Below are 24,524 nucleotides of genomic sequence, written 5' to 3'. Positions count from 1 at the left end.
CAGCAGGCGTTGCCGGCTTATTTATTCATGCTAGGTCATGCACGGTTACGCCTTGAGGCAGGAGCTATTTTCGACCATTTTTTTCCTATGTCTTCCATAAGAGTTATTTCCCTTAGTTCCCTCTTCATTATTACAATTTTCGTCCTCACTACTCAAATCACTGGACAGTATTTGATCATTCCTCACAGTATTACCTTAGTCATTATCACCAAGTTCAGAATAATTGTCAGTATCATGATCAGTAATAAATGTTTTGGCGTCAGAAATATCATCAATGTCAAAAAAGTGTTCAGCAATCTCCTCTAACTACTCCTGGGTTAGAGGTTTCTTTTTATCTTTTGAATTGGCCATTATTCTTTAAAAACTAGGCACCGAAAAAATCTTCTTACATGTCTTCATTGTTCTCCTGTCTTTTAGGGCCACCATCTACTGTATTTACCATGATAGCAAATTCCTCTCACAATTGGGCTACTTTCTTAGCCTTCCTATTTTGCCAGTAAGCACCTCACAGTATCACCTTAGTCATTATCACCAAGTTCAGAATAATTGTCAGTATCATGATGAATGAAATGTTTTGGCGTCAGAAATATCATCACTAGACTTCGGCAAATATGCAAATAAAAATGTAGAAAATATGCGCATAAATATGCACGTGTTTACCCGAAAATATGCAAATATTTTACAAAATATGCATACAAATAAATAAAAAAATCGTAAAATAGTAACAATTTTATTTAAAAAAAAAGTGTACATAACTAAATATTTCCTACTATTCATTAAGATTTACATTTATTTTAAGTAACTACATCATTTTTAAGTATGAATAAACTTATTTAGAATTATGGTAACAATAAATGACCAAGTGGTGTCACAAAATTTTCTAAAAAAAACTTGTGGCTTCTGTCTGAGTACATATATTTATATATGGAAAAACTTCGTTCAACATCAACTGATGTAACGGGAGCATTTTTCAAACTAACCAAAACATTTGGTTCTAAATTAATTGTTTCCGAAATATTTCCAGCTAGAACACTGACTACTTCAGAAAGAATATGGTAACCTTTATTTTTTTCCATATTAGCTTCAAATTTTTTTAAAATATCTTTTCCAATATTACCTCTAACGTTCCGACAACATGACGCAAATTCTTTTATTAATGCTGTACTTTCGAACAATGACAGTTTTGGTGATTCTAACTGAGTAATTGTTTTTTGAACAAAACTAAAATTTGATTTTATAAATGAAAGTTCTTGTTGAAGCAAGTTACTCTGAAAAGTTTGTTTAGAATCCGAAAGAGATTGGGAACTTTCATCTGTTAACGTATTAATTATGTTCTTTATTTTAACAAAATGATCTGCATAAAAATTAGCTGCTTCTAACCATGTTCCCCATCGCGTTAAAATAGGTTGTGGTGGAAGAGGAATGTTAGCTAGCATTTCTTTATAAAGTTGAATTCTTATAGGAGATTTAAGAAATACTTTTTTGACACTGGATATCATGGTATTTACAAGAGGAAACTTTTTTCGTATTTCCTCTGCAACTCTGTTTAATCCATGCGCTACACAAGTAACATGTATTAAATCTGGGAAAAATATTTTTAAATTTTGTCCTGCTTTCACCATATAAGGAGCAGCATCCGATAAAATAAGCAGTAATTTATTAGAAGGAATAGTTGCTAATGTTTCTTGTATAAAACGCGAAATTGTTAAAGCATTTGTTTTCTCAAGTTGCTGGCATGAAATAAGATGAGATTTTGGTAAGGTATCTTCTTTAAGAACACCAATCAATAAATGAGCAATATACTTTCCTGAGGAATCAGTGGTTTCGTCTACAGATATGTAAAAATAATTATCTGCAATTTCTTCCTTAATATTAATTAACACCGACGAGTATAGCCCGTTCACATTATTTCTTCTTAGAGACCGATCACTTGGAACATTAAGTTTGCAATATTTTTTTAGAAACGAACTAAAATTTACATTTGCTAATTTTGAAAGCGGTATGTTTGCAGACACTAATGCGCGACACAAGTCTTCATTAAAAGTTTCTTGCTCATCTAATTTGTTTGAAGTAGATTGGAAACATTTAGCCATTGAAGTTTGATGTTTTCCTCCTATTTTTCCTTTTTTTGCAATGTGTGAAGCAGTTCTCACATGTTGGTCTATCTGAAATTTCTTCTCACATGCTATCTATAAATAAAAATAAAAACCTTTATTTTAACCCAACCTTTAAAATATAAAAATATACAAGGTGTTTTTGGTTAATCAAATAACTGGTTTGGAAAAAAAACACTCGCTAAGTGTTTTAAATGCAGTATTAATCCACAAATTAGTTTTTGTTACAAACCATTAGTACATCATATAACTTATTTTAAAATTCAACAAAAGTTTTTTTGTTTTTGTTAATTCAATTACAATAAAAATAATTGTGTTTTAGAATAGCTGACTTCATAAAAAAAAGTAAAGGTGAAAAATTTTTCTAAATACACACCATTGTATTGTACCATGGACAATTTTTTCTCACTAAAGGAAGCTATTTTTCATTTAAAAACAACCTACGAGTACTAAATTTCAAGTAAATACGTTTATTGGTTTTAAAGTTATTGTTGTTATTAACTAAAAGAATTTAATTTATTTTTAATTTTAACACCCTGTATCTCGAAAAGTAAATAAGTTTGACCCCTCATTAACTATATCGTTTTGTTCAATTTTTCGAGAAGTATCTACAGTCAAACGTTGTAAGTGTCATTTGGAAACACCCTGTATGTATGAAATATTAGATATTTAATAGAAAATATTAGATACTTACAATTTTGCCACAGACTGAACAGTAGATTTTTCCCATATCCATAGACAGCTCTTTATAAGGTTTAATCCAAGTTGAAGCACTGGTTGTCTTAGGCATTATAAAATCACAATCTTCCTTTTTGTTACGCACAACGAGTGTTTACGCTTTGAATATCAAAACAAAAATGATTTACAAATCTGAGCATTAAATTAGAAATGTTTAGGTACCTAATTCAATAAACTGGGAGATTTTGGAAAATCCCTAAATTAGGAACAAAACTATTAGCCGTTTACCTGCTGTTAAGATACAATAAATTGTAGATAGATTTGGGGATTAGATCATAAAATGCAAATGAGCGAACCCTTAGCGATTATCCAATAACTGAATGCCTCAGTGACCGAGACTTTCTAAGAATGTTGAGGGCTACTTAAATTGATCTTCTTTGAAATTGTAAATGTTTTGTACCTGTAGAGATTACGTACTTAGATCATTTCTTGATTAAAATGACTACAACATTTTATACAAGAATTGAAATAAATTGGTATGTTTAAAAATTTTCAAATACAGTATAAAAATCTGAACTTTTATGCACTTTATGCAAACTTTTATACAAATATGCCAAAATATGAAATATTTGCATAAAATATGCACAATATGCAAAATATACAATATGCATATTTGCCGAAGTCTAATCATCACTGTCAAAAAAGTGTTCAGCAATCTCCTCTAACTACTCCTGGGTTAGAGGTTTCTTTTTATCTTTTGAATTGGCCATTATTCTTTAAAAACTAGGCACCGAAAAAATAACACTTAAAGTATGGCTGGGTCAAATTTGTCCCGATCAACGTGTAACACCTAAGTGGAAAGTTAAAGGCGACTACCGTATTCGGTGTCGTAGGGGAAGATCTGTAAAGCGAGATTGGGGCGTCCTCTCGTCTTTCTGAGAATTAATAAACACTTCAATCGAGATCAAAATTGTCCCCACAATACCAATTAAGGGTTAAGCTTAAGTATGTCATTAACAACTCAAAAATGAAAAAGTGACAACGTCAGAGAACAGTGCATGATAGTTAATTACACAAAGTCGTGAAAGCGTACTATACAAAATATTTATTAAAATCTGAAATCACACAGAACCAGACGAACGGCATCTCGGACTCATAGTACTCATATTTAAAAAATAGGACCCAATCAAATACGACAACTACCGAGGCATCATCCTGTTAACCCTAGAATACTAACGTTCCTTTAAGATGTGTAAATGTAACTACACGTAAATTTTACGTACACACTGATTTGGGCCTAGTATTTTCTTTTTATATCAAGGCTAATTAAAACAAAATGGTTTATTTCAAGAAAATTTTATTTTCTTGTTTCTTTATTAAAAAACATAAAATAGATACTTTTGGCACATAACAGTATGTAATCTTGTAATATGTACACGATAATAACCAAATAATAACCATTACAAATATAGAAACCTTCTATTGATGTGCACATTTCATACAAATTTTTATTTGATGCTCGCCACACAAGGCACTCCCGCACTTGTAACATTTAATAGTTGTTATTCGTTTCTCTGCTGTAGGGCATAAACTACAGTAGGTCCGTTTTCCTTTTCCTTGAAGACCTCGGCGGTTTTCAGCAAGGGCGTGCATGATTTGGACGCTAAATTTAAAATTCGACACTGAAAAATAAAATTACCTGTTTCTGCATACATGATTTGGACGCTGGGTGTAATTGAAATGTAAATGGAAAGTCAGGTAATAAAATTCTAGAGATTAAGCTTGATAAGGTTTATTTGTCACTTTGAAATAAATACGACATACATTTTATTAAATGGAATCGATCGATACAGTTAGTTTGATACTCATGTATCCTATTTCTAACGAACATAATTTTTTTTCTACTCTTTGGATCTTTAAGTCTATTACTTTCACTATTAAAGACACTATTAAGTTTAATGTAAGTTTCAGTTTGAAAATTTTTTAGAACATCAATAAAATGGAAAATATTTGGATGAGCATTGTAAAAATTATCATTAAAACGCGAGTGGAACGATTCACAAGCATTAGTTGTTAATTGTAAACTCTCACTCATCGCAGCCCACATCTCCGACGGAAATGTTGCGTGGTCGCCAATGTAGTTGTCCAATAAGTAGTCGGAAAACTTTTCAATTTTTGAATCCTTTGGTTGAATAGCCATAAAATCATATATGAAAGATTTTTCGACTTCTGAGGGAGGTAAAAATGGCAGCCCAAAAATATATTTCAGCCATTTAGATATTTCACTGTCTGCCAATTTATATTCCCGAATTAAGCCACAACCACCGATATTACGATACCAAGCTTGCATAAGATGAAAACGGCACCCTTTAATGTGCACATTTGGAAATTCAAAACGCGCAGCATTGTGGATAGCAATTTCAAAATCGGAGAAAATGATTTTTGGATTGAATTTTAGACCAATTACTTCACATTTGCGTTTCAAAACATTAAATAGTTTTATATAGGTTTGTTCCGATTTGTCGGGAAGTAAACAATAACACAATGGTATATAATGTCCATTGATAAATACATGTATGGTAAAAAATTGCTTGAAATATTGAGCACAGTAACTAAATGTACCGTCCATATAAATCGTTTCACTGTCGCACAGAAAACGCATGTTAGTGTTACACGAGAAGATGATAATGTTAGAACTTAGTTTAACCGCAAATATAAAATTCTCGTCTTTAAGTGTTTTGATATTCATAATATTTACCGCAGCAATAGTTTCTTCTTTACTTTTGGGCAGTTTCGGTTGAGCCATTCGCCGTTCACTGTATATTTGATTTCGTATTAAATTAACGTCTTTAACAGACATGTAGCTCAAGCAATCTACATTTTCTTTCAACGTACTATGTATGATTTTGGACGGCCTTTCGGTCAAATTATCCTTAGCCTTCCTTTTGGCACTGTTACGCACAATCTGTCTATTAAGCGTCTTGATATCACACTCGTGATTATGTTCTATATTACTTCGGATCACTAACTTTTCTGGCCCTTTCGTGAATATCTTCGCTTTACACGACCGTTTTACGCACCTCCAATACGTTTCTCCCGATTTTAGTACTTTATCTTGGGAAAAAGTAAAACTGTTCACTTAGAGCAAAATTTTACCACGATTACTTACTAACGTTGAAATTTCCATGTTTACTTTATACTATTCTCTGATAAACTAATAACTAGTAACTAAGTAAATTTCAATGATCATCATTAAACCCTAATTATATCTAATATCTGGTACCTGCGATAATCCTTCCGACAGCGTCCAAAACAAGGGTACTTTTAAGACCCTCAGGTACTTCAGCGTCGAAAACATGCCCGCCCTTCAGCAATAGGCGTTAAATTTAAAAGCATGGACAGACTCTCTTTAGAGACTTCTTGATCAAGTTGGTACTGTTTGGAGCCTTATTTGTTGCCATAGCTTCGTTAATTGTTCATGAAGTTTCAGTTTAAAATTCTGACTATCATATTGTAAAATATGCATAGGGGCTACCTTCCAGTGTTTCTATTACAGCAAATATTCTGAGACATTTGGTCAAACGTATCTACAGCATCTTTAGTTGAATTGTATGTATGGATTATTTCGGGTTTTGTTGTTTCTCGATTATTGTTTTCAGAAAACTGCATAGATAGAAGTAGAAGAATTATCTTATTTTGATTAGGTTAACAATATAATAAAATCATGTTTTCATCGTACACAAACATACTTGAACCGCACTACCAAGTTCTATGTAGCAGATTAGGTTAAATTTAAAATGCTGGTTAGTCTTAGGATTAGGTGCATAGTTAATTTAATAATAAAAAACTTTCAAGTTTTGTTATCGAGCAATTCAGGAGGTATTCCTCCTTTATTTTTCCGGAGTGTTCCAACCCCGTCAAATTGTAAGAGGTAGATAATAATTTATTCCCAAGAGGAATGTTGGAAAAAGGAGTGCCGTTAGTTACAGTAGATTTGGCTACATATGGTATTGCATTTATTACGTATTTTTATGCCTTATTTACTAGGTTTGTTTGGCTTATACATGTGAAATAGACACCTGCCATGAAATCCTAGGAGTTTTTCGTCGATGGTAACATACCTACGAACTAGCTTTATAATTTTTGATACAGTTTTCAATAAACAAGTTCCAAATATATTTTAGATATTGGAGCAAAACTACTTTATTTTTTACGTTCTTCTCTTGTCAAGAAGTTATCAAATCGTAAAGAATTGATCAAAAAGTTAAACCTTTTTTACTCATCGTTGCTTCATATCTATGGCCACAACAAGTACCATCAAACAAAACATCAGCTGAGAGGTGATTATTTTTTAAAGCCGTAGATAAAAACAACCAACCTAACAGTGCTTCCAGTTCAGGCAATGTCGTTTTTAAAACAGTAGCTTTTTTTATCTGGTACTATTCTCGTAACTCTGCAATTTTTTCGTTTGTACGTAGCAAAACTTCTTCCATAATCTGATCAGTGAAAAATAAATTATAATCATCTATAGGTTTCATAGCATCTTTGGCTAATTTGGTTTGACCTGGACGAATATAAACAACATTTCTGGATGCGACTTTACGACCTCCATCATGTATTGGCAAATTACTCCACTTATAACCGTTTTTTACGTACTAAAGACTGTTTATCGCATATTATAACAGACGATTTTGGTTCAATACGGTTATCAGTATATGTTGATTCTGATGACCTTGACTGCGTAATTTTATTTCTTTTACGAGAGCACGTATTTCTGGTTTCTTTGGGAGTTTCTGCTGGTGTAACTACTCAGGTGTTACATAGTTTTGTGAAGACATTTTATTCGTCCTGTGCAGGATAATAGTCTCTATGTTTAATGCTATCGTCCCTGTCAAATAGATTTTCTAACTCCTCTATATCATCTTCTGTATCACTTTAATCATGAAGTCACTTTTATTTATAATTTCCTCCAATTCTTTGTCAGTAAGGGGACGCTTTAGATCAACTTTTCATTTTGCAGACATCTTATTTATATGTTAAGAATAACAACACGTCACAATTACGTACAAACCTTTTTACGCGGATACTAACCACACATGCCTTTTTCATACAGAGTGTTATAAATACTACCATCAAAGCCTAACCCAAACTAAAATCAAAGCGACTATTTATTTGTTTTATTGACCATGAAGTGAGGATAGCGTAGCCGATGCGGCTAAGCATTCCTACGTTTAGTTTTCTTTTAGTATCTATCAGATTGAAATCGATACGTAAAGTTTACGTACGTTAGTACTCTAGGGTTAATATAACATACAATATTTTGTTAAATGTAATATACTAAACACTGCATTCGTACGCAGGGAAGACAATCGGAAAATATCAGTGTAGCCTCTGCAGGCACCTTATTGCTTAAACAATAAATGCTTTAAATTTGATGTTGAAGTTTATCAATTTTTTGTAGATTTTAGCAATGCGTACAATAGTATAATTTGGGACATACTATATACAGCAGTTTATCAAACCAAAGAGTTTTCAGCAAACACTGACCCTAGACAAAGCAACGCACTACCTTGCATTCTATTCAAGCCAAACTTAGATTACATTGTACGAGATTCCAACAATAATTTAAGTGGCAAAATAGGTAAACAAGAGCAAACAAATCATGGCATATGCGGAGACTAGAAATATAGTAGCAACGAGAAATGCTGCAGTTGAAAGGGAATGTAAAACATGTATAAATGTATTGCTGTATAAATAAAAAAACTTATTAGAATATCACGTCAGAGATTCCTAATAGATAAAGATAACAATACAAAGACGGGAACTAATCGTAAAACCTATCTAAATAATATATATATATATATATATATATATATATATATATATATATATATACAACAACAGAGAAAGTTTATCTGGGATGCAACCCTGTGCTAAGGAAGTAATAAAAAACGAGTGCTTCAAAGTGAGTGTCTTTCATTTTTAGCTTTAGCTAGGCTTTCGTCTCATGTTTTTAAGCTTCGTCAAAACTATGCTAGAATGGAAAAACATTTTTTACAATAAAATACTATAGCATTTCTTATGGACTTTCTTAGAAAAATATTGTGTACAATAAAATACTATAACATTTTTTATGGACTTACCCAAATGTTGACACTGTTACTTAATGGTATTTTCGGAATGTGTGGCAAATAAGAAAATTAATTTCTAAAGAATTCAATTCATTTTTTATAGAAACAATAGCAATTACTCCGTTAAAATTATTATTATTAGGTATTATTAAAAAACCGCCATTTCCATTTCATTGCATCATAAATCTGTCAAAAAGTTTAGACGCTCCAACTGACATATGTCACAGCTACTTCGTCTTTTTTATTATACACTAGTGGCTAAAATTTATATATATACATATATATACATATACATTTACATATACATATATATATATATATATGTATATAATAAATAATGTCATTTATGTATTTAGAATAATTAAGTGTTTTTGGATGTACAGTAATTTTTTAAATTTTTAAACATAAAAATAGGTTTTGTATATTAAAAAAAGATAAGAGACTGTGATAAATTTTATCAACATTATATTACATCTTCGTTGAAACAACCTCATTAAGTTTGTAATGAATTGTAGTGAAATTTTAGTGAATTTTTAATTAATTATACCAACGCCAACAATTTATTCATCACATTTGTAGCTCCCTGATGAAGGACATAAACAATGTCCGACAGTTTGGAATAAAGATTTAAAAGAGTACACGTTTCATTTTTTATTGCTGCAAACCCAATATTTAACGTTTACTTCCTTACATTGTCAGCAAATACTTCTGATTCATTATGTATATATATATATATACATAATTATTTAATAAAATATGAAAACAAATTCAAGGAAAAGCCTATAATACGAGATTTGTGAATGGCAACATTGGCAATACTATATAGCGTCAAGGTTTTGCTAGTAAGTCAACGACCCAATTGGAAGCGTTTAGTATAGTTTCGTGAGACTTTCAGTGTTTATTAGTGACTTCACGTAGTTGTTACTAAGGTGAAATTATTTAACTATCAGAGAGGAATACATCAGTGTCGATTCAACGAAAATGGCTCCAAGAAACCCAAAACGTTTTGACTGGTCGCCAGGAAAGAGAGCCAAATCAATTATCCTTCGAGAAGAAGGTTACACATATCACGAAATAGCAAACAAATTGGGTGATGTCGCCCCATAATTAGGTATAATGAAAGTTTGTAAACGTTATTATAACACTGAAATGACAAAATCAGCAAAAAGAACAGGCAGAAAGCAAAAGAAATCATTACTATTATCAAATCAACTATCTTACAAATATCGGACCGCACTATCATAAGAAAGTTCTGTGAAAATGGATTGCGAGCACAAACTCCTAGAAAGGAGCCGTTCCTGAACAAAAAACAGAGGCAAAAACGCATTGGTTGTGCTTTGGCACACAGAGGGTGGACAGAAGAACAGTGGAGTAAAGTAATTTGGAGTGATGAAACCAGAATCTTGATCTTTGTGAGTGACGAAGAGATGTTTGTTCGCAGCCGACCGGGGGAAGACCTTTTGCCCCAGTGTACTACGGTCACTTTGAACTATCCTGTGAGTGTCATGGTAGGGCTTGTATGACCACTAATGGAGTTGGACGTTTAGCAGTAATAGAGGGCAATATTAATGCAAAAAATATCAGGAACAGATAATGCACCCCAAACTGCTGCCGACTAACAGAGATTTGTTTGAAGAGGATGCCCAACAATGCATCTTCCAGCAGGATAGACCGCCTTATCATACGGCTAAGACTTCCATGGAATGGTTGAGAAACCATGACGTTACTGTCCTGCCTTGGCCTGGAAATTGTCCTGATCTAAATCTAATAGAAAATTTATGGTCAAGGCTGAAAGTGTTGGTTTCACGCCGAATCCCAAGTAGCAATAGAGAAAAGAGAGAAGCCATTATTCAAAACTGGTTTAGAGTTATTACATTAGAAGATTTGGCTCGTCTCGTAAAAACTATGCTTCGCAGAATCGAGTCTGTCCTAAAAAAAGGTTATCCCACCAGATACAAATTTTCTTGATAATAACAATTATACCATTTTTTTTAAATATATCTACTAATAGTTAACGGCTGTTGTTTTATTTATTTTTAAATTTTTAGAGGGTTTTTCCTCTTAAGATAGATCGCAAATATTAAGTAGAAACATAAAACGATGCCATAAAATTATAGATAAACTTATAAATAACAAAAGTCTTGTGAAAATGAGGAATTCTGATGACAAAACTAAAATTTTTGTAAAGTTTGCAGAATTTTGGCCACTAGTGTAGAAGAAATAAATTGTAAAGACAGCACTGTAGTGATCCTTTCCCAAGTTAAGATGCTCCTCTTCCCTCGTCCCTTTCTAGCTGCACTATACTGATGCCAACCAAACATTCAGAAATACTTATTTACGGTTGCCTTCCATAGATGTACCTCTGTGGTTTATTGTTTTTTTGTTTTGCGAGACCTGCCATTATATTTTACCTTATTATTCACTCTATTATATATACACACTATATATTCACGACATACATATATATATATATATAGTAAAAGGTTAAACGATTTTAAATTATTTATTTTTATCTATACAGAACACCATTTTCCTGTGGAATGGAAAAGAAAGATATATTGCTTTACCCATAATTGAAACTGGCAGAATCCCACATTTCCTTGAATTATGTAAATGGGTAAGGTGTGGTGTAGTTATTTTTAAAGAAAGCATTAGATATTCTATTTTGGTCCCCCGTTCGTTTAATAGGTTTTGTTTACCTGTCTGTAGGTAGTATATTACCCATGTACAAATTTTGCATATAAATATAGGGTGTTTCATTCTACATATTTTTCTTTGAAAAAGTTATGGTTTATTCATGATAACTATATTTAATCAGGTTAAACTACCACTTTAATAGGATATACGTTATTGTTATTAGATGTTTCGATTTTCTAACATGGAAATCGTTTTTCAAAACGTCAAATACAACAATTTTTAAAGAAAAGTAAGTACAGTTAATCAAAACTATTACAAAAATCCAGTAATTACTATATACAGGGTTAGGATAAAAGATGGAACCAAGTAGATATCTTTGAAACGAAAGAAGACGATACTAATGAAATTTTGCATGCAAGTACAATGGCATATAGCGAATCTGATGCCACATTTTTTTACTACTTTTCCACAGTTTTACAAGAAATTTTATTTTAAAAAATCAATTTAAATGTTGCCCACCGTTCACCTCCTAACAATGTCTTCTTATTGCGCCGTCTCCTTTCGAAGTTTGGCGATCCAAATGGCAACGGTAGCTTTGGAAACTGTGTGCTTCATGAATTCAATGAGATTTCTTATTTGACGATTACCTAGAGTTGGCGTATGGCGGTAAACTGTTATATTTATATCACTGCCGGTAACATACGAAAACAATGTGAAGTCATGGATGACATCAAAAATTTTTAAAAGATGGTTACGAAACTGGGACGCTGAATTGAAAACAAACAATAAAAACTTTTACTTTTAGATAGATAGATAGATTTAGGGAGGTGGTCGTTTGGCCTATTCCACTGCGACCTTTTCAGATCTTTTATGGTCCTCTAGTCCTAGGTAACATTCTCTAGCCTGATCCTTTTAAAAACATTAATAGCTTCTAGACTGTACCTTCCATGTAGCTATTTGCCGGTGGATTTTCCATTCCTAATGTAAAGACCCTCACATTTGCCAGACTGTCACACTGACATAGAATGTACTCTGCTGTTTATTCTTTGAGGTGACAAAATCTGCACAGGTCATCATCTTATAATCGCATCATCTTCTAGTGCCTATTGAGCTTACAGTGCCCTGTTAGAAGACCTACTATGGCTTTGACCGTTTTCCTGTCTTTGCTTATTAAGTCTGCCGTAAATTTTGGTGAATGTTCTGTAATGAACTGTTTCGATTATCTTTGTCCTGATGAATTCCTTCACCATCCCAGATATTTGTGAGCTACCCACTTTCTTGTAGCCGTTGTTTTTACTGTCTTTGCAACGCCGCAGAAGGATTCCGGTCCAATGAATGGCATTGATGAGTCTTGTTTGGCTATTTCATCTGCTTTTTCATTGCTCTTATGACCCTCGTGTCTCGATACCCAGGCTACCGCAACTCCCCGTACTAGCTTAAAATTGACCTTTACAGAATTGAATGCCTTAAGTGCTGTCCAACTATCTGTGAAGATGGCAACTAAACGGAACGTTCTTTCCTGTCGTTCTATTTCTTTCACGCAGTGATGTATTGCCGTTATTATAGATTTACCGGGAAATGTATTCCTTGACTTGTCCTTACTATGCCGTCTCCCACACCCTCCGATATTTTTGAGCCATCTGTGTACCAGGTAGCAGCAGCTTGTTTGAGTACACCTTCATTTCAGTCTTCCCTGCCTGTTATAATAATTGTAAACTTATCTTAGCTGATATTGTAGCCTGTTATAATAATTGTAACTTAGCTTTCTGTTGTTAGCACCATGCATCTGACTTATATATCGCTGACTGTGGATTAATCTGTGCATCACTGATCTGGCTTCACCCTGTATCAAGATATGAACTTATGAAGTGCTGGTAGATTCAGCATGACTTTCAACGCTGCTGTAGAAGTTGTTTTTATGTCCCCTTAAAACACAGGCATGCTAGCCTTTGTGTATCACCTAGCAGCCTTATTGCTTCCACTTGCTGCGTCTTTGTTCACCATGTCACGGAGGTTATCATTGGTCTAATAACCCTTGTGTATAACCATATAGTCATTTTGGGGTTAAGTCCCCAATTCTTACCGCACATTCTTTTACATCTGCCTAGGAACATATTAGCTTGCTGTGTGGTTTTCAGAATTTGAGTATTCCATGTAAGATTATGATCAAAATACATCCCAAGGTATTTTATTTCTTTGGCAAATGGGATCTCTGTTCCTCCCAGCACCGGTGGTTTTAGAGCTTGGAGTGGTGTTTTCTTTTGTGAAGTTGACGATTTGTGTTTTCTGAGCATTGACCATCAGTCTCTCTTGTTTACACCAGTCGTCAACTATAATTAGGGCTGCTTGCATTTTCTCAGAGACCACCTGGGCAAACCTGCACCTGACAACTATTGCTATATCGTCAGCATATCCTAAAGAGTAAAAGCTTTCTGTGGACAGATTTCTGAGGAGATCATCTACCAAGGTTGCCCAAAGTAGAGGGGACAGAACTCCTCCTTGTGGACAGCTTCCACCTACTTTTGCTTTGATGGTTGCTTTACCCAGAGTGGATAATACTGCCCTATTCTCCAGGGACGCCCTTATCCATTTGCATATTACCGCAGGTGCGTCTCGTCTACTCATAGCCCCTATCAAAGTGCTGGTACTAAGTTGATTAAATGCCCATTTTATATCTAAAAAAGCGGCCATTGTCTATCTCTTTGTCTTCCATTGACTTTGAGATACATTTTTACTTTTAGTTGACACTTATCCTGTTCATGCGCCTGTTACTATCTGACATGCTAACTGATTCAAACACGCATGTTGTAAAGACATCTTAATAATATCCTTAGTTACATTGACTGAGGATAATAAAGATAACAATATTTCTTTGGTTTAATTTTCCCAAAATAGACGACCTTTTTTATCTGTTGGTAAAGCAGAGAAGTTCGCTAAAATAGATAACTCTATTGAAATTTGTGCACAAGCTATAGAGGAATATATTGTACAAGAAGTTTAAAAAGAAAATGACAAACAGGAAGACATTGAAGAACAATTTACAGTATAACTTTAATGCTATTAGCGTATTATGAAAGATTGTTCTTTGTAATAAAATTTTCACGTACAGGAATTATGACGATACGATAATTAAAATCCAACGTTAATTACAAAATACATATTTCTGCACGATTGAGTTGTTCTAAACAAACTAAAATTACAGCTTTTGTACATATAGCAAAATGATATTGTTATTTGCCATTATACGTTTTATGTGAAATAAACAGAATGCATTTTAATTTTATATATGAATATATTTTTCGTATCACTACCTATGGATTTATATGTATAACTACAAATTAAATAATAACACTTCATCAAATAAATACTTTTTTATTTATTATTTGCTGCAACCACAGGGGTGATAAACGGCAAAAGATATAATACAAGTAATGTTACAATGACTTACATAAACCACTGTCTTTAAATGTGCATCATCAATGTGCATCAAAGATGCACATTGATGAATGCTAAACCAGTTAACCTTTCCTCCATAGTTCTATTTCTAAACCAAGTCTTTAGACGCATACATATGAATATCGCAGTTTTCTAGTACTTCTCAAATATAATCAGAAAGTTTTCTATTATTTTGCATGACTCTTTTCCACTTTTGAATCCACAGTGAAAACTCTTGTTCTACCGTGGAATAGGTAGTAGATTGTCCAATAATATCCTGGAAGGTGTCAACAATTTATATTAATACAACTCTATCTTCTGGTGTGTGAAGATTAAATAGATTCATTACTTTCGGTGAAAGTCGTTCTTCTAAATCAGTTAAGATATTGTCTAAAAGGGGTAAATAAATAGATCTTCAGAAATATTCTTCGCAAGAGTTAGCAGGTTGGTTTTGACGACATGTTTGACGAGAAACTATACGAGGCATCTTCAATTCAATATCTACCTGCTCAGCTATTTCCTTTACTTCATAGTAAAGTTTGCTAAAATAGATTCAGTATTTGATCTTTTATTTAAAAAAATGCATTAAGTGTCCTCTATGGCCTCAGTAGCCTTCTTTAAACCTAATGTTGGTGACTGAAAAAGACGACTAAGTGATACAGTTGTACCTAAAACATCACTAAGACAAACTACTGAAATGAGAAATTCTGGGCTCCTAATAGTTTGCATTATTGAAAATGCATGCTGACATTTTACTGTACTTCCACGATTCCCCCTGGAACTGAAGATGACCTTCATGCCTTTCAACCCAAAGAGTTTCACAAATACCTTGGACAGCAGCCCCAAGTTCCTTTATTTGTATTCACTAACGTAACTATTAGACAGAGCTAATGCAACAACAATATTTACTTTGATATTTATTATAGATAAATTATAAAATATAGCGCACAGTCTCAACAATTAATACACCTTCAAATTACAAACAACTATAATTCGCGAAAAGTCATGCCATATACATTGAATGAGCAATAATGTGTGGGCGGTAATTCTACCTCATCATCAATTCGCGGAAGTCGGGGTAGCGTTAGTCGAGGTATTACTGTATTCAGAATTTTTGTTTTTAAAAAAGCTTACCCCTAGAATAAATGAGTTTGAATCATTTTAACTCTTGACTTCCTGCTTATAGGGTACATGGGTTTTAAATTATTTTTTTAGGATTATTTGATTGATATTTAATTTTGTTTGGGAAAGTCATGACTCCCCTTGGATACACTACACGCACTAAGCACTTTAAATTTGATTTCAGATCTTAAATCATAAGAAGAATTTCCGTTATTCTGTGACTTGAATACTGGCTGAAGAATGCTGAGTGGGCTAATTGGTCTGCTTCTTTATTTCATTTTATACCGGAATGGGATGGGATAAACATAAAGTTGACGATGATCTTTCGTTCGTTTAGGTTCACTATTTCTAATTTGATCTAAAAGACGATTGGATTATTTGTATATAAATGGTTGATATTGTGAAGCGAGCTTAGTGAATCGATAATTAAAAGAGACAGGGATTATTTCGACTCTTTTATATGGATAAGCGCTTGTAATATACATACAACTCTGCAATGTATGATGAAGTAGTGGGTTTGAATTTAAATTTGAAGGCCGTATTTAATATGAGAATGGCTGCATTAAGACCGTTTGATGATTTGCATGAGTCAGTGTACCTATAGGTATATTATGGTAATTTGGATAAGCTGAAACTAACGCCGCGTTGTACTACGGAGGTCATATTTATATTTTCTACTCGCCTCCCCCACTGGTTTTGGCGTGGGGCGTGTCGTCGTTTGTAGCTTTTCTTTTTTCGTGATTTGCGGGAAGGGTGTTTGTGGATTTTAATATCGGTATCCATGTTTTGTTAATTCTTAGTCCTTCTATCCGATTAAAATTATTTGGATGCTTATATATTTCCACTGCTTCCCGATACAACTGTGGGTAGTACTGTGACGTTTTATCCAGCATCTGCGTTTCTTCAAACAGTATTCGATGTTCTCCGCTTCCCAAAGCGTGTTCGGCAACGGCAGATTTGTCGATATGTCCTAAACGACAATGGAATGTTCGTTTATCCTTGTGTTTGTATGTCTTTTTGCGGTTCCCAGATATACCATTCCACATGTGCATCTTCTTCTTATGGTGCCCTATCCAATTAGTGAATCTTGGCGACAATTCTGGCATACTCGTCTCCGTCTAGTGCGGCCTAAAGAGTGCATGGGCATCGAGGTTTGTCCAATCCCTTAATGTTTCAAGCCATGAGTATATCTTTCTTCCGATGGGCCATTTTCCTTCTATCTTCCTTTTCATAATAAGTTTTAAGAACTGGTACTTGGAATTTCAAAATATATGACCCAGATAAGCAGTTTTTCTTCTTTTTATTATTGGCAGCAATTCTCGTTCTCTGCCCATTCGATTTAATACTTCGACATTTGTTGTGTTATCTGTCCAGGGAATTTTAAGTAGTCTTCTAAATACTCACATTTCAAAGGCCTCCAATCGGTTAATCATATTGGCCTTTATGGTCCAGGTTTCTACACCATATAGCAGTATGGTGTAAATATAACATTTTAAATGTTAGCGATATCGAAGCGTTAAGTTAAGGCTGCTGTTGCTTAGTGAGGTTCTCATATTAGTAAATGCTGTTCTGGCTTGCTCAATCCTGCTACGTATCCCTATGTCCTGGATCTAGAGATCTTCAGTTATCCACCTACCGAGATAACTGAACCTAGGGACCTTTTGGATGTTCTTATTGTTTATTCTTATATGTAATTGCATATTTCGTATTCTGCTAACCACCATTACCTTCGTCTTGTCTGTATTAATTTTCAAGCCCAGTCGTTCTCCTTCAGTGTTTATTCTATCTATTAGTCGTTGTAGCGCTTCTTGGTTATCAGCTATTATAACTGTATCATCAGCATAGCGAAGATTACTAATAGTCTGTCCGTTGATTTTGATTCCATCTTCAGTGTCATTTAAGGCTCTATCGAAAATCGTTTCAGAGTAAAGATTAAAAAGCAGGGGTAACAGAAGACAACACTGTCGTACACTTTTTTTAATAGAGAAATATGATGTAGATTCCAGTCCTACTCTCACAGATGCCACTTGATTCATATAAAGGTTCTTTATGATTTTAAGGTTATTCTTATCTATCGTACGTTCCTGGAGCAATCTTACTAATTCTGAATGATTAACACAATCGAACGCTTTCTGGTAATTTATAAAGCATAGGAAGATATCTTTTTGCCGATCTCTGCATTTCCAAAGTACGACAGTTAAGCTATAAAGTGCTTCTCTTGTACCAAATCCTTGTCTGAAACCGAACTGTGTCTCTTTCACATCTGTTGTATATTCTTGTGTGAATTATCTTTAAGAAGAGTTTTAGGATCTGGCTCAAAAGGCTGATCATTCGGAATTGGTCGCAACTATTAGCGTTTGGCTTTTTTGGGATTGGTATAAAGGTTAATTGAAGCCAATCCATCTACCTGTTCATAATGGGTTTTACAGATTTTTTTGTTAATCGTGGCAGAATATTTCGGAACCAGTTTTCAAAGACATTAGGATCCATAACCTTTGATAAGTAGTTCTCTTTCTATTTCACTAGTTATTCTGAGTTATTCATATATTTCTTTTTTAACATAAATAAAAGCTATTTAACAATTCTTAAATTGTGTTTAAGCATTAAAAACAAAATCAATGTCGTTTCTAATTGTATTGTAAATTGATGTGCTCTATAAATGTCTGTTATTTTATGGTTTGCATGGGCCAAAAATTTCCAATTTTTTGATAAGTTAAAATTGAAATTGTGTGTAAGTAAATTCCTAGAAAATTTTAAGTGTAACTAGCTGTTTGATTGAATAACTTTGATGTTGAATCTTTTCTTTGCTACAAAAAGTTGATGAAGAAAATTAAATAGTGACGATAAAAAGTTAATGTGCTGATAAGACTAAGTGGTTCCAAAATTTTGATTATAGTCCAGGAAGTTTTCTATATTTTTTGTTCTATATTTTAATAAATAAAATGGATACATGCGCCGTGTGTAATAACCAATTTGACTTAAATCAAGTTTTTGCTTGTGATGCATGCAGAACTGTGCTTTGTATGGAATGTGGTAATCTAACAGCATCTGAAGTTAAATGCATACAGTTGAAAACAAAACGTAAACTGAAGTTTTTTTGTGAACAGTGTGAAGTGGGATTTCAGAAGGTACCAGCTCTTTTAAAAGAAGTGAGTGAGCTTAAGGAAAGTATAAATAAAATTTTACATAAGGAAAATGTCGCATCTGTTGCATCAGATATGGAGGATATTATTTCCGAAATGCTGGAGAGGCAAAATAGGGCTTCAAATAAAATTATATTTAATGTTAATGAATCTGTTAAAAATAATCAATCGGAACGTAATGCAGAGAACAAACAAACAGTACTAAATATTTTGATTGGTTTTAATATTAACAAAAATAATATTATACTATTTAGATTGGAAAAATTTGCTAACAGAACAAAACCCATTAAAGTAATATTAAATACAGCTGAAGATGCTAAAACTGTTTTTTTATTTTATCTCTAAAAATTTTATCTCAAAAAAACTAGTAAGTAGCCCTAGTTATTATTTAATATTGATGTTTTATATTTAAATGCACAGAGCTTGTTAAACAAAATGGACCAAATCAAATTAAGTCTGCTGTGTTAGTGGTTAGCGAAGCTCGAGTTACAAGTGAAACTGATGATTCCGAAATTGCTTTGTGTGGGTTTAATGTGATACGCTGCAATTCATCTATAAAACGAAACGATCTACAGTGGGTGTTATGGGTACAAGTACTATATACTTATGATAAACTTGTATTGCCGCTAAAACTTTTGTTAAAGAAAATAATTTTTGGTCTAAATTTATTAAAGTAGATATAAGATTATTTTGGGCGACATGTATTATTCACCTTCTAGTTCTGATGCAGTATTTTTAGAGAACTTAGAGCATATTTTTGATAAATTATTTAAAAGTAATGTCAATGTTATTTTACTTGGTGATGTTAATTTGGATTTTTTAAGTACTAGCTTCTACATCCAGAAAATTAAAGCAATGTTTTTACAATGTGAAATTAAGCAGTTAGTAACTGAACCTACTAGAATTACGAGTTTTAGTGAAACCTTAATTGATTATGTTCTTGTTAATAATGATCTGGTTCGTTGTTTTGTTCATTCAACTCCCAAATTGAGTGATCATTCAATAATATCGGTCAGTTTTAGTAATAGTTTTCACAATTTTAATGTCTCTAGAAAACGTTACAGATATTTTAAAGAGGAAAAAATATATCAAATCCAAATGAATTTACTTTGTTGTGATTGGAATTTAGATTCTACTAATGTCAATACTATTTAAAATGAAATTTTATCAAACAGTCAGTCTGTCATAAATAAAATAGCACCTATTCAAACATGTCAGATCAAAAGTAACATACCATGGTTTGTTATTAATTAAAATTAGGTACAAATTATACAAAGATTTTAAAACTGCTAACATAAGTGATAGAAATGCCAAATGGGAGGATTTTAAAAGATCAAGAAATGTGGTAGTTAATATGTTAAAAGCAAAAAAAAAGAACAATAATACTTTGATAAAATAGATAGGTATAAAAATAACTCTAGACTTATGTGGAAAACGCTAAAAACACTAATTAACAATAATTGTCAAAAATTCCCATATCGCATTGAATTTAAGGTTCAGAATCAATTATGCATTCTGAGTGACCAAGTTGAAATAGTGCTTCAGTTTGGTGAGTATTCAGCAAATTTTTGAAACTATCAAGTCTGAAGAATTATGGAATTATGATAATCAGAATTTGTATCCCAGTATATATGAATTTCGGTTACTATCACTGGGTTATTGGCAGTCATGGTTAAGTCTTTGGATAATAGAAGTAACATTAATGAAATACTAAACTCCAAAATATTAAAAGAGTTTTTTGTAACTTGTGGTGACATTATCTTAAGTTTTATAAATACTTCTCTTAGATCATCAAAAATTCCAGATTTATTAAAAATCAGTACAGTTGTTCCAATATTAAAAAAGCTAATAATACTTAAGGCGGATGAATTTAGACCTATAAATATACTTCCGCCCATTGGGAAAGTATTAGAATTGGTAGTTGGTTTACCGGTTTTTATTTGCTAACGATTTAACCTGGCGGTTATAACCGGCCAAAAAAACCGGTTTTTCCAAAAACCGGTTTTCGGTTTTTTTTTAATAAAATAGGTTACAAAGTTACATTTATAATGCATTTTAGTTTGCGATACTACATTCGAATCGATATCAATATAATCAAAATTAGTACTATCTAAAGAACATCAATATAAATTTAAATAAAACACAATTTTTAATAAAACCATTTTATTCTACTAATTATTATATTTATTTATTATTTTATTATTATTATATATTTATTGATTAATATTAAATATAATATAGCGTAAGATTATTGTATATATATATTACAATAATATACAATAAAAGTATAATATAAGTAGAATGAAGTCATATTTTAAGTAAAAAAGTATAGGTTAGAAGGTTACAAATAGGTTATATTATATGAAATGGATTTAGCATTACGTTGGCCAGTATTTTTCATGAAGTCTATTGAGAAAAACTCGTTCATATATATGTTGGTCGGTTAAGCGGCTTCTCTCATCTGACACAATATCATTCAATGATGATACCAGTCTCTCTGATGCCACCGAACTTCCAACCAACGATATGTATTTTTTAGCTATAAAAAATACTAATATTAAAAAATAAATGGTAAGAGAGGACCGGGAAGAAGACGCATTTCCTGGCTTCAAAATTTACGAAAGTGGTATAACACGACTACCACTGAACTGTTCCGCGCTGCAATAAATAAAGTAAAGATAGCCGTGATGATCGCCAACATCCGGAACGGATAGGCACTTTAAGAAGAAGAAGAGCTATAAAAGCCAAGCCTGGCATACATGTTCTGTTCTGTTCCTAGAATGAAAACGGATCACTTAATCTCGGCAGCAAAGGCCGCTGCAGATATAGAGTCAATCAGAACTGGAACCACTTTTCGCCAATTCCAGATCGTGTGAAGACCAAAGAGGGTTTGATTTTAAACTCACTTCAGCTTCTTCCTTCTGGAAGGAGCAAGTTTTCCGATTTTGGTAAGATACGCCCTAACTTCCGAGCTTAAATTGGATGTGACTGTCTCCGCCATAGACGGATTCAGATATAGTTTTTTGAACCTCGGGTCCGTGATTGTAGCATGGCAAAGCAGTGGGTTTCGTAAAAGCTTAGTGCCTCTCTCTTGAAGGCTAGTTATAGGCTTTTGGCATAACTTTTGGGCTGTACTAAGGTTTGGATTGAGGTTTTTTAAAGATCTTTCGATAATAGACACAAGGGGGATAACATGGCTAGCAGTAATGTACTGGGAACACGAGATTCCCTTTGTGGCCTCATCGAAAGGCGATAAAATTTCAATAGTCATGTAGAGAACAGTAAACCAAAATTATTGTACTACTGTTTAACAGAGAGCGCTAAAATAATTCAGATTCTATTGTCATTGAATATATTATGAGAGTAGAATATAATATGCAACTATTGTATTTAATTAATGATGCAAATTTAATTTACCATTTAAAAATATAATCTTCTAAAATACCCACCAATTTTCCTCTCCTCCTAAACCCAAAAAATTCCCCACATCAACCATTTCAACTTATAAAAAATGTCCCAGACTCTTTCAAATGGGATTTAAAAAAAATATATCAACATAAATATTTTACTTAAGAATAAATTGGATAATGCAATTCATCTTTTATTTTTACTACCATCAAAAAAAATTTATCATGTATAACTTTTAACACGTTTGTATATTTGTATAACAGATACATTTTAACTCATTTAATACTTCCTGTATGGGTGTATCGTTTTTAAAACGTAGGGAAATCCTTGGAGATTCGTATTCGTAATCGGTAATTCGATATTCATAGTCAGAACATTATTTTTGGTAATCAGAAAAAGCCATTCTCCCACTTTCAATGTCAAGAGTCAAGTGTGAAAAATAGATGATGTACCAGATCGCTTCTTATGTAAATGTTACGACTACAAATACCTTTTCAACGAAATATTATAATAAAACTTAATTGTTTCTGGCTAATGTGAGTTTGCACTTTCAGTTAGTTTCTGTATTTATAAAATAAAATAAAATTTGAATTATGGTTTTTATGGAATAATTACTTGTGAATAATAATTATGATTGGTATCCAAAATAATACCTAACCTAATCCTAATCACAGTAAAAACCTAATAACCGGTTTTTACTTTAAAAATAAAAAACCGGTTATAACTGGGACAAAAAAACAACCGATAAAACCGGTTATTGCGAAGTAAAAAAACCGGTTTTCGGTTAAAACCTGTAGGTTTTTCCCATCCCTAATTGGTAGTATATTATCAAGTCATGGATCACATTGATAAAAATAAAATATTAATGAATACTCAGTAGTAGTAGTATTCCTTGATTTAAAAAGATCTTCTGAAATTATTAATTATAATATACTTCTCACCAAAGTAGAAGGCTATGGTATTGGAGCAAATGTTCTTGAATAGTTTAAAGATTACTTATTGGATAGAAAGCAACAAGTGAGGATTGATGATATTACTTCTTCTGCAATTTCTCCTAGAAGATTACAGTTTTTAATGCAATTATTCAAGCTCACTTCGATTTTTGCGTATCGGTTATTTTTCTCTTTAATTTAAATCAATCCGCTCAGTTGCAAAACTTACAAAATCGTGGAATGAGAATCATTCTTGGTGGAATCAGATATACACCTATAGGAACAATGCTTAGCATGCTGCAGTGGGTTTTAGTTCAACAAAGGGTCTTTTACCTTACAATGATGTTCATTTATAAAATTTTAAATAGTTTGCCCCTGCTTACTTTTGTGAGTTTATTACGCGGAATTCACAATTACCCTACTCGAGGTAATTGCAATTTACAAATTGTGAAAACAAAAAAGACGGCTTCAAGAAACTCTTTGTTGTTTAAGAGTTTTGATCGTTTTAATAAGCTTTCTTAAACAGTTCAAAGTTGTTCATCTGTACAAATGTTTAAAAGCAAATTAATGGACCATATTAAAAGCACCAATAGTTAGGTAGTTGTGTTGTAGTCATGTTTTATGTTATATATTATTGTTTTATATTTTTAATTAAAATATATAATTTAATTTCAATTATATATTTAACAAATATTGTTTATTTTAAATTTATTTGTTATTTTTATCTTATTATGTATTAATTTTATAAATTGATTACTTTTGTATGTATTAGGGCTTTCCTATTTTGAATAAATAAACTTCTTCAAATTTCTATTACCAATGTTATATCAGACTGATGAAATCAATTAATTTAAATATTCCAAATTACCTAAAATAGCATTGAAAATATTACAATTACTGTTTAACATTTTTCAACAAGTTTTC

The 24,524-nt window shown here is 32.5% G+C and overlaps 1 protein-coding gene across 1 annotated transcript in view; it reads right to left on the bottom strand.

The window, feature by feature from the left end:
- The window catches only part of LOC140444605 (diacylglycerol kinase eta), a gene marked incomplete at its 5' end in the record, with an annotated part of 276,793 nt that extends 267,819 nt beyond the window's left edge, over positions 1-8,974 (bottom strand). The window contains one exon of the mRNA XM_072536367.1: positions 8,936-8,974. Coding sequence (XP_072392468.1) covers positions 8,936-8,974 — 39 coding nt within the window. The remainder of the gene's footprint in view (positions 1-8,935) is intronic.
- Positions 8,975-24,524: the final 15,550 nt, after the last annotated feature.

The sequence above is a fragment of the Diabrotica undecimpunctata genome, chromosome 6, assembly GCF_040954645.1.
Source record: "Diabrotica undecimpunctata isolate CICGRU chromosome 6, icDiaUnde3, whole genome shotgun sequence".
NCBI classification, from domain to species: Eukaryota; Metazoa; Arthropoda; class Insecta; order Coleoptera; family Chrysomelidae; genus Diabrotica; species Diabrotica undecimpunctata.
Note: the sequence above shows the minus strand (reverse complement) of the source record. Positions and strands in the feature narration are given on the sequence as shown.